General features: G+C 49.5%; 1 protein-coding gene across 1 annotated transcript in view; it reads right to left on the bottom strand.

Annotated features, from left to right (window-relative positions):
- The window catches only part of Lama5 (laminin subunit alpha 5), an 80310-nt gene that overhangs the window by 22304 nt on the left and 46228 nt on the right, over positions 1–11778 (bottom strand). Inside the window, exons 12-17 of the mRNA XM_033766968.1 lie at positions 11660–11716; positions 1284–1424; positions 1070–1207; positions 843–977; positions 633–767; positions 426–563 (exon numbers count right to left, since the gene is read on the bottom strand). Of these exons, the coding sequence (XP_033622859.1) occupies positions 426–563; positions 633–767; positions 843–977; positions 1070–1207; positions 1284–1424; positions 11660–11716 (744 nt within the window). The remainder of the gene's footprint in view (positions 1–425; positions 564–632; positions 768–842; positions 978–1069; positions 1208–1283; positions 1425–11659; positions 11717–11778) is intronic.

Below are 11778 nucleotides of genomic sequence, written 5' to 3'. Positions count from 1 at the left end.
AAAAAAAAAAAAAAAGAAGCTGGCCATTCCTTGGTGACTGGCCCCCAAAGACCAAGGACTTCCTAGGCCCGACCTAAGGCCACGTCGCCACAGAACCAGTACACACGCCTCCCACAGGGGGCCACAGCCCCTCCCCATCACGAAGCACATGCTTGTGCACACACAGCACATGGACACGTGCACACACAAACAGCGACCCAGTCACACATACACGTGCACACTGAGGACCCATGTGGACACATTCAGGGACACTGACACAGCCCGGGATGTGCAGCACACGAGCACACCCATGGGCAGAGCACCGCAAAGTGCTGGGCACACAGACACAGCCCATGCACACGCATGCACACAACCCAGGAGGCACGTGACGGGAGGGGTTTTCACACACCAAGAACACGCCTCTGCCCGCCCACCCTACCCCTCACCTTCGCAGTAGGGGAAGTTGTAGGCGCCAGGCACACACGCGTCACACCGCAGACCCGTCACGCGGGGCCGGCAGCTGCACTGCCCAGTCCGGGGGTCACAGGCCGAGTGCAGGGAGCCGTCGGCGGAGCAGTGGCAGGCTGGGGGTCAAGGGCAGGGTGTCAGCCTGAGGTGAGGACTCAGCCCTCTCCCTCCTCCCAGACACTCACGGGTGCAGACGGGGAAGCCATAGAAGCCGGTGCTGCACTCCTGGCAGGCGGCGCCCGTGTAGCCAGGGCGGCAGTGGCACAAACCACCTGCCCCACAGAACTGGTCCAGGGCTCCCTGGGGGTCGCAGGCGCAGGCTGAGGAGCACAGTGGGGTCAGGTCCAGCCCCATGCAGGCGGCCCAGCCCCTTCACCCAGCAGCCATCTCCTCACCAAGACAGCTGGGGTAACCGTGGTGGCCTGGGCGGCAGCGGTCACAGTGGGGGCCGTCAAACCCGGGCCGGCACAGGCAGCGGCCAGCTTCATCGCAGCCTTCGGGCAAGGTCCCGGCGGGGCTGCATCCACACACTGTGGGGAAGCAGCGTCACAGCGAGCCCGGCCAGGTGGACTCTGCCCCAGGCACGTCCCCACCCACACCCACTCGGGGAGATACTACGCACACTGGCACAGAGGGAAATGGAAGTAGCCAGGGGCACAGCGATCGCAGGCAGCTCCCTCAAAGCCCGCGCGACACCTGCACTGGCCGGAGTCGGGGGCGCAGAGCCCATCGGCCACCCCGGGACTGGAGCACCGGCAGGCTGCAGGGAAAGGGAACCCACACTCAGGGCGAGGCAGGGCCACCGCCGGGGAGGGGAGGAGCGGGGCTGCACTCACGCTGGCAGCTCGATCCGTAGAACCCCGGAGCACACAGCTCACAGTGGGCACCCCAGAAGTTGGGTTTGCACACGCAGCGACCAACCCTCGGGTCTTTCTGGCAGGTGTCGTCCACGGTCCCGCTGTCACTGCAGTCACAGTCTGGACAGGAGGGGAGGGGAAGCTTGGAGACCTGCACACTGCAGCCCTCCCCACCCGGAGAACTAGCTTTTTCTTACACTTTGACGAGAAGAATAAAAACCCCCAAAAAGGGGAGCACTGCTCTAGAAAAACAGCTGTGCAACGGAATCAGCACCATAAACACACAGAAGTCGGTGTTTATAATGCAAATCCAAGTCAACTACAGCCACGAACAAAGGAAAATCATAAACACAAAATCTTAACAAGCTAAGCAGGGGCCTCTAGTTTCTTTATAAACAATGCTGAGCAGTGGGAAGAAGGAAGCATGTTGGCTGTCGTGAATACTACTCAGGACAAACAACTGAAGAGCCAGTACAGCGACAGAACTTGTTCACCTATGAGGGGAGCAGCAACACACATATCAACACCAAAGCACACTCTACTGCTCCAAGGGGCAAAGTCAGGAATGGAAAATTTAAGTAGAAAAGTAAAATCGATACAAGGGCAAGTGCAGCCCAACCTGAGAGCAGCCACGGTGTCTGGTACGTCAGGCTGTGTCTCCTTTCCTAAGATGAGAACCCATGGTTTTGGAGTTGCACAGAAAGCCCAGTGGGCACCTCCTGAAGTAGGGACACAAGCACAGCGAGCAGGGGCCCAGGGCAGATGCCAGAGTAGAGACAGTGAATGTGAACTGAGCATCAGGTCTTCAGAGCACAGAGCCATGGCACCAGGACAGAGGGGGGCTGCATTCTGATCCCACAGCTGCCCCGGCCAGGAGATGAAGAACAGAACACCCAGGAGTGGGATAAATGCAGCACAGTTCAATCTAATTAAAACTGCAAAGAGCCTATTAACTATTAATTCTGCAAAACCAGCCACAGAAGTCTGAATTCGTGGTCAGAATGTGCCAGCTCAGAGAGGCTAACACCAAGCACACACAAGTAGATTTCAATAACATAATTAACAAGCTCGCGGATACACAGAAATCAGTATCCAACAGTGAGCACAAAGGCCTGTCAAATGTCCACAGAACAATCTGAAAAAGGTCACACTCTGGGTGAGAAACAAAGAATATTTCAAGTGCCAAAGACAAAAAAGCAGAAACTGTCAGTATACCATAATGTTCTCACCACCTGCAATGATGGATGCCTTTTTGAGCAATCCAAGTCAAACAGAAAAAAACAAATGTGACAGAGCCGGGTACGACGGCACACACCTGCAACTGAGGTAGAAGGATCACAAGACTGAGGCCAGCCTAGGCAATTCAGCGAGACTGTGTGGAAATAAAAACTAAAAAGGGCTGGGATATAACTCAGTGGTGGAACATTTGCCTAACATGGGCCCGAGTTCTTTACCAGTACACCTCCCAAGGATGAAAAAAGAAAGCCGGGAATTTAGCTCAGTGGTTCCACTGCCTGCCTTGCAATGCACAAGGTCTTGAGTTCGATCTCCAGTACCAAAAAGAAAGACCATTTAGAAAAAATACCAATGAGAACATGGCATTCGAAAACCTAAAGAACATGTAGGAACCAGCCTACGAGCTCAAACCTGACCAGGGTGAGACGAAGGTCAAAAACAAGGCACAGGAGCAGGTTCAAACCTGGAGGGCAGGGGCTCTCGTCTCCAGTCGACACAGGGCCCCGACTGACTGGCACAGCTTGGCTTTATTCACTCAGACAAGGGCACGAGCAATCAGGGTTTCACAGGGCTCACCTGCCTCCCACCCTCCAACTACCCTGGTAAACAATTTATCTGCAGGTGTGCTTACTTTTCCCTGCAGCACGTGAGCGTCCTTGCACACCCATCTCAGCACTCACCCAGTTAGGCGTCATGCTCCCCATCTGCTCATGTCTACACACCCCTGGTAGCTCCTCTCCCAATCTGCTGACCAGGCTGCTGGGAGCAAGACTTCTAGGCAACACCCACACTAGGCCAGGGTGGTTAGTGGGGGTCAGGACCAGCACAGGTTGTCAGACCTGGCTCCATTCACAATTACCTGGGACCAGGGTGGCCAGGAGCCTGCAGGTCCCTTCTCCTGAACCTCAGACCCCTGCCTCTGAAGCAACACGCCAAGAAAACCAAGTTCTGCCAGGCGTGGTGGCGCATGCCTGTGATCCCAGCACTCAGGAAGCTGAGGCAGGAGGTTTGCTGTGAGTTCGAGACCAGCCTGAGCTACATGATGAGTTCCAGGTCAGTCTCAACAACATAATGAGACCCTGTCTCAAAAATCAAAATGAAAAACAAGTCCTTCGCAGCCTTGGGAAGTGCCCTCCCTCAGCCCCCACCCCATAGCTGTAACTCCTTGTTCTGGTACAGATAAAATTGACAACTACATCCTGTAAACAAAGTTTATGACACTGTTCTCGTATGATTCATAAGACACTGTCTTCTTTCAAGGCAGAGTTACAGAACTGTGTGCCCTTGTCCTGTTCCGGTAAATTCACTTGCTACGTCACTAGAAAGACCCCCCTCCCCCCGCAACAAAATGGGCAAAAGCTAAAACTTCTCTTTGTTCAACACTCAGCCTTTTGGGACACAGTCTGCCAGGCCCACGTGCACACCTCAAGTAAGTCCTCCTGACTCCCCTCTGGTCTCTCCTGTCTTAGAATTCTGCAACACCCCTGCTGTCACATTCAAGCTGAAAACCGGGGCCCCCACTCCCGAGCTCCTGCTTAAGCTATATTTTCAAAACGCCAATAAATGTACAAATCTTAGATCAACAGAGAGAAGGGGGAAACGCGAAGAAAATGTTCAAACGGGAAGAAAGGCGGGAGGGAGAAAGAAAGAAAAAAGAGTGAAAATAAAAGGAAAAAATGGAAACAAAACTTTTGTACATAGGGAGGGGAGGGAAGATCGAGGGGAGAGGAATGTGAAAAAAGGAGGCAGGAGGTACTGTGTGCAGATGCAAGTTCCCTACGAGGGGTGTTATCGTTACATACGTCTAAAATGTGCCAATAAGTGTTTTGCTATTAAAAAAATACTTTGTCCTGTTAGAAAGATAAAAAGATGAGAAGACTGAAGAGCTTACAAATGTCAAGAAAAAGGATACAGAAGTTAATTCATCGAAGAAAATATGTATGTTTGCCTGTTGGTTTGATAAAAGCCAGTGCTGTTCTTCCACAAGCTCCTTGTTGCTCAAGAAACTCAAAAATATGTATAGTCGCTTGTTAATTTGATAGAGCTCAAGTTATTCCTAAAACATCAGTACTTGAGAATTTCTGTTGCAACAGAGTAGATATGAGAGAAGAAAACCATCAAACCCCTCCCCATTGAGATATATACTAAAGGACTTTATAAATGGCTGTATGGGGGCTATGGAATAAAGCTGACTCCCGAAGATCAAGAACTCTGTATAAAATAAATTGGACCTCCTCTGATACAGGGTGATAACGGGGTGAACAACCAGAGCACCCCATCCCTTTAACCTGCCGGCAACTAAAAATAAATGCAGCTTTCATGGGACAGGCACAGGGCAACATCCGTGGAAATTACAAAGCTACAGGGTTTTGCTGACACACAGCTACTCATGCGGTGGTGCAAACCCGTAAGCCCAGCACTTGGGAGGCTGAGGCAGGAGGACCACTGTGAGTTTGAGACCAGCCCAAGCTACATAGCAAGACCCTGTCTCAAAAAACAAAACAAAACAAAAATGCTATTCAGCTCACAGAAATGGCCACTAAGGTATATGTTAATCACAATCAAGAGACATAAGGGGAGGTTAACTGGAGGTTTTTTAAAAAAGAAAAACCAGGGCCAGGGATTTAGCTCAGCGGTTCAGTGGCCTGCCTTGCAAGCACAAGGACCCAAGTTCAATCCCCGGTACCAAAAACAAACAAACAAACAAAAAAACCTGCTGGCAGCAGCACTCTCAGGAAAAAGGGCAGAAGACATTAAAAAAAAAAAAAAAAGACAAAGATCAAGTTGGACCAAAAAAACCTGTCAAAAACTAGCTTGGAATCAATGTGGATAACGTAAAAAGTTTGGACATTAAAAGGATAAATATCCAGGCCAGGCATGGTGGCACACGCCTATAATGCCAGCACTCGGAGGCTAAGGCAGGAGGATCGCTGTGAGTTCGAGACCAGCCTGGTCTACACAGTGAGTTCCAGGGCAGTCTGAACTAGACAGTAAGACCCTTCCTCAAAAACCCTAAATAAATAAATAAATAAATAAATAAATCAGGGTCAAATGCCAGTCTTCTTGGAACATCTTGCTTCTGCCAGTACATAAACCAGGGACTGATAAATATAGGCCAGTACAAGACTTGCATGCTGTAAATCAGGCTCCTGAAACCACACTCTGAATAATGTCAAACCCATATACACAAGTGGGACTCATCCCAGCAAGTGCTGCCTGGTCACTTGCCTGGACTTAAAATGACACCTTTGTCTGTCTCTGCTGGGCACCCATCAGTCAACCCATTTTACATTTCAATGGGAGGCCCGGGTTACTGGTGTTGAAAACTAAAACAGCTCACTTGGACTAGGCTTCCCCAGGGGTTTAAAACTCCCCCATGACCTTTGGGGAAATGCTGGCCACCAATCTCACCACTTCCTGGTGACCGTGTCTTATGACAATGTATAGATGATCTTTTTTACAGCTCCCTCTCATGAGGAGGGGACCAGAGATCTTCACCTGCTCTAAAAGGACAAATATAAGGTGTCTAGAAAGAAAGCTCAAATTTGCCAACAAAAGGTCAGGTGCTGGGTTTTATAGTAACAGAAGGGGAACATCAACTGGGCACTGAAAAGAGACAAGCTGTCTGTGCCCTCCCAGCTCCGGCTACCAGACAACAGATAAGAAAATTACTGGGGTGCCATCTGAATCCCTAATTTCTCACTCATGGATAAGGCCTTACATAAAGCTACCAAGGGGGGAAAGGAGCCCCTGCTCTGGGAAGCTGAACAGGAGAGGGCACTCAAACAAATCGAAGAGGGCTTAACCAATCTCCAGCCTGGGGCTCCAGACATAACCAATCTCCAGCCTGGGGCTCCAGACATAACCAACCCTTTCTTCCTGCACATCCAGGGATGACAGGGAATGGCCGTAGGGGCCCTGGCACCATCTGATGGCATACTTGTCAAAATAAACTCTCGGTGGCCCTGGGGTGGACTCCATGCTTTAAAGCGCTTGCTGCCACTGCCCTACTGACACAGGGAGCTGACAAGCTGACTCTGGGACAGCAACTGATTATCTGGGTGCCATGGTCAGTCCTAACCTTGACAGACCAGAGAAGACGCCACTGGTCGTGACTCAGTATTAAGGGCTGCTACGTAAATAGCACTGCATAACCTTAGAAACTATAAACATTCTTAATCTTGCTACTTTGCTCCCAGTCAAGCCAGGAGCCCCCTTCATGACTGTGTGAAAATCACGGACAAAGTATTCTCAAACTGGGAGATCTCACAGACTGCACCAGAAGGAGCCCAACAGACAAGACATGCAATGATGACACTGGACTCTGTGAGGCCCAACCTCCACCCACCAAAACCTCAGCTCCAAAGACAGAGAACAAAGGACAAAAAAGCTGACATCTATATGGATTCCAGATACGCCTTAACAACTTTACATGTCTATGGAGCCATATGTAAAAAGGGGGACTCCGGATGGCTGGAGAAAAATTAAAAGTTAAAAAGATTTACAACTCCTAGATGCTATATGGGGCCCCAAGAAGGTAGCTGTCATGCACTACAGGGGACACCAAAAGACTAGAACATTAAAAGCCAGCAAAAATAAAAAAGCAGACCAGAAGACAAAGCGACCTGCCAAAAGGGGGCCCTAATGGGCTGGGGATTTAGCTCAGTGGCACTGCGCCTGCCTGGCAAGCACAAGGTCCTGAGTTCAATTCCAGGCACCAAACAAAAGGGGTGCCCTGGCCATGCCACTCGGTCCAGAAATCCCTCTTCTGGAAGCCCCAAATTATTCATCAAGGGCAAGAGCCTGGTTTGGCCAGAAGCTAAACAATATATAAAAGGAGTTTGGTAAAAGTTCTCTAATAAGAAGCTGGTTGTCCCTGAGATGTTGGCCCCAGGTTCATAGGTCCAGTCCATCAAAGGTCACATATGGGAAAACAGCACTGGAGATGAAGCTGAGGGCCATTCCTGTGTGCTGTGACTCAGCCATCACTGAGTCAGTGAGCAGTGCTGGCCTGGGCACAGACCAGCCCAAGACAAAGCCCACCTGGCCTCCGGTACCAGGAAATGGGAGCTGCTCCATATGAAACCTACTTACGACTTCACTAAATCTCCTGGGCTGGTAACTGTCAAGACATGTTGGCGCTCACCAGCATCATCTCAAAATAGATGAAAGCCTTCCTTCCCTACTGGAACGAAAGTGACATGAGAGGCGACCAAAGCACTGTGAGAAGACATCATCCCATCATGAAGATTGCTTGTGACCCTGGCGTCCACCATGGACCAGCACTCGTAGCTGAGAGAGATAGTCTAAGACTCACACAGATGTAAAAGATAAAATGCAAGCCTCATACACTTACTGGGCACACAGCTCAGGAAAAATAAAACACATGAAACAGGACATTCACATAATTGATTAAGCCCACCTGAAACGAGATCAAGCCCTCGCCATGGCCCTCCTCCATGTCCAGTTCACCCCACCAAACAGTGAGTTAACAGTGAGTTCACATTATAAAATTTTGTTCAGCCAGCCACCCCAAATCACAGGTCAAATGAAGGATAATCTTCATAAACTAAAAAAATTGTTCCTAAAAAAATACAGGCTTTAAAAATAACCCTGCAAGATATCCACAGCTGGGTTTAAAAAAACAAAAAAACAAACAAACAAAAAAACCATACAAGCTTCACAGACCCAGTACACCCATGCAAACCTGAGAACTCTGGGTCAAAAAAATAATAAAAATAAAATAAAATCCAACAACTCTAGGGCCCATATGAGATGGGCCTCGCATTGTAATCTTGATTATTTCTGCTGTCATTAAAATTACAGGAACTGTGTCCTAGATCTACCATAGCTGGCTAAAGCCAACCACTCAAGACAAACAGACCAGCCAGCAGGATCCAGACCAATGAAGCAGCCAATCCAGCGACCTCAGGCCACCACCAGAGATGACAGCCCTGCTCTGGTCACTCTAGAGGCCGACCAGCCCACACGCAGCTGAACTTAAAGATCAACATAAAGTCACGTAAGTTTCTTGTCCTCTTTGTTATAATTCTCCCTTGCCTCTGACTTCTACCTGTCAAAAACATTCGGTGGGCCATAGGGACTCGGAGACAGACGCACCACTCCTTGACTGATGGCCTTGGCCAGGTACCGACCTCTGTTCAGTAGGCTGTGCTGCCCATCCGTTATGACAAGAATTGATAATGATGATGATGATGATGATGCTCTCTAGTAAAACTTGCTATAGAGAGCATCAAAGAGGGGAATGAAGCAGGACTTAAAGAAAAACAAGTCCTTCCCAGCCTTGGGCAGTTCCCTTCCCCCATCCCCACCACCCCGTCTCCCCTGTAGCTGTAACTCCTTGTTCTAGTACAAATAAAATTGACAACCAAGTCCTGTAAACAAAGTTTATGATACTCTGTTCTCATATGACTCATAAGACACTGTCTTCTTTCAAGGCAAAGTTACAAAACTGTGCCCTTGTCCTGTTCCAGTAAACTCACTTGCTTCCGACAAAATGGACAAAAGCTAAAACTTCTTTGTTCAATGCTCAGCCATTTTGGACACAGAATCTGCTGGGTGCACACCTTAAATAAATCCTGACTCCCCTCTGGTCTCTCCTGTCTCTTGGAATTCTACAACACCGCTGCTGTCACATTCAAGCTGAAAACTGGGGTCCTTCTGCTTAAGCTGTGTGTTCAAAACGCCAGTAAATGTACAAATCTTAGATCAACAGAGAGAAGGGGAAAATGTGAAGAAAATGTTCAAATGGGAAGAATGTGGGGGGCAAGAAAAAAGTGAAAACAGAAGGAAAAAATGGAGGGCTGGGGATTTAGTTCAGTGGTTCTGCCACCTGCCTGGCAAGCACAAGGTCCTGACCGAGTCTGATCCCTGGTACCAAAAAAAAAATCAGAAAATGAAAAAAATGGAAACAAAGCTTTTGTACATAGGGAGGGAGGGAGGCTTGAGGGGAGGGGGGAAACAGAGGCGGGAGGTACTGTGTGCAGGTGCAAATTCCCCATGATGAGTGTTATCATTATGTATGTCTAAAAGTGCCATTAAGTTTTTGCTATAAGTGAGGAAAAATAGACAATAATGAAAATGAAATTGAAAAATTATAACGGAATGCTGTGTATAACTTTTTACTAATACTTTCAAACACCCAGATGAAACACAACAGCTTGCTAAGAAAATACAAATAACCAAAGATGTGAAATGAAATGGTACAATAGCCACAGAAGAAACTAAAACCTGAATAACAGGTATCAGGACAAGATGGTTTTAGAAGTTATATCAAATAGAGATTCTTTTTGGCTAGTGTTTAAGAGACAGAGTCTTGCTCTGTCAGCCAGGCCAGCCCCAAACTCTCAGGCTTGGACCATCCTCCTGCCTTCCCCAACCCTGAGGAGGTGGAGCAGACACACCGCTCCACTTGGCTCTGACTTAACAAATGATTATTCTAGTGACTTTTTCAACTGATCTGCAGTGCAGAAAAACATGGACTATTTCCCAAGTACAAGATAGCACACAAACAAAACATAACACTCAAGATTCACTTGTAGACACAAGAAAGAAAACATTTATGTTCTGCACCGGGTTCACACGAGGAGAGATGTTAATAAAACTCACTGTACAATAAAGAGATTAAAAAGTGGAATACCTGGCCACCTGAGGTAATTACTAAGCACTTGCCAGGAGCCCAAGGGGGAACTTTCAACAGTTTACATCAGGGACTGGTACACAACAGTGCAAGGGCTCCTCTGCCTGCTTTTGTAAATGAAGTTTTATTGGAAGGCAGCCCGGTCCACTCCTTCCAAGGTGACGGGGGTGGCAGGGTTGAGCAGCTGTTGGAGACTGTGTGGCCCTCCCAAGACATTCACCTCTGGGTCCCTTTGCAAAGTTTGCTGACACTTGGTTTACATTATTGACGAAAATCTAAGCACTTCAACACAAGGAAGAAAACCAACCCAGAACCAGCAGGTACAGTTAATGCTTGGGTCCAAATGCACTCAAATCAGGCCGGGTGTGGTGGCGCAGGCCTGAAATCCCAGCACTCGGGAGGCTGAGGCAGGAGGATCGCTGTGAGTTCGAGACCAGCCTGGGCTACACAGTGAGTTCCAGGTCAGTCTCAACTACATAGTGAGACCCTGTCTCAAAAAAATCTGAATAATACGAAGCAAATGTCAGGATGAGGGAAAAAACCCCACACAACTTGTAGAAATGGCTCAACAGTGACTAAGGGAAGAGCCCAAACCAGTAAATGCATAAAAAGCCGGACACTAAAGGCGAGGACTATGAGCCAGTTCGCACTACAGTCCATCTGAAAGAGGATGGTGGTGGTGGCCAAACCTGACAAATGCACCAAGCCTGGGACACCACAAGAGCCAATTTAAGGCCCTCAACACCAAGAAGGGAGCCTGCTCTGAGTGCGGCAGAGGAGGCTTTGCCAGCCGAGCCGACAGGAACAGACAGCTGGGCAGGACAGCACTGCCTCGGCCAGCAGCCGCGCCCACACACTGGCAGACCAGCTGGTTCTCAGAGAGCACCTTGGCACCCTGCGGCCAGGACTACACGACACGCACATCTGATCCTCCGCCAAGACTTCAAGTAGCTTCAACTACCTGGAAGTTCATCGTAGCATCACTACAGGAGCACAGCCAGGCACGGTGGTGCACGCCTATAACCCCAGTGCGTGGGAGGCTGAGGCAGGCCAGCCTGGGCTGCATCGTGAAAGAGAAGCAAAGAAACGACAAAAGATTTCCAGCAATCAGGAGCTGGCTGGACAAACGCTGTCAGCCTGTGTCACCCAGGCTGTGAAGGATGGAGCCGGTGGAGACGCCCTAAGCAGAGCATCCTGCATCAGTGTTTGCAGAGCAAAGTGCGAAGGCCACAGGGTGTGCAGGGTGAGGGGCCACGTGTAAGTGCTGCAGTGCAGGTTCCGACTTTGTGCTTACCTATTCTTTGAAGGTTTTCCCGTGCAAATATGCATCACGTGCATGAAAATAAATGGGGCCCCCAAAGTGACTAAGGTGAAAACCCGCCCTTTCTGCGGCCTTCTGGTGGGGCTCGTGGAGGCTGCCCTGCCCCAGTCAGGGAGCGCGGACCTCGGGGACACTTACTCACAATCTGCCCTGCTGGCCCCTGCTCCCTGGTGTCATTGCGGGAGGATGGCACAGCTGCAGGGAGACCACAAGTCAGCCACGCCGCTCAGCCAGCGGCCCCAGCCCCCAGCTGCCCC

Source organism: Fukomys damarensis, unplaced genomic scaffold (assembly GCF_012274545.1).
Source record: "Fukomys damarensis isolate Sample0158 unplaced genomic scaffold, DMR_v1.0_HiC HiC_scaffold_22, whole genome shotgun sequence".
In the NCBI taxonomy this organism is placed as follows: domain Eukaryota; kingdom Metazoa; phylum Chordata; class Mammalia; order Rodentia; family Bathyergidae; genus Fukomys; species Fukomys damarensis.
Note: the sequence above shows the minus strand (reverse complement) of the source record. Positions and strands in the feature narration are given on the sequence as shown.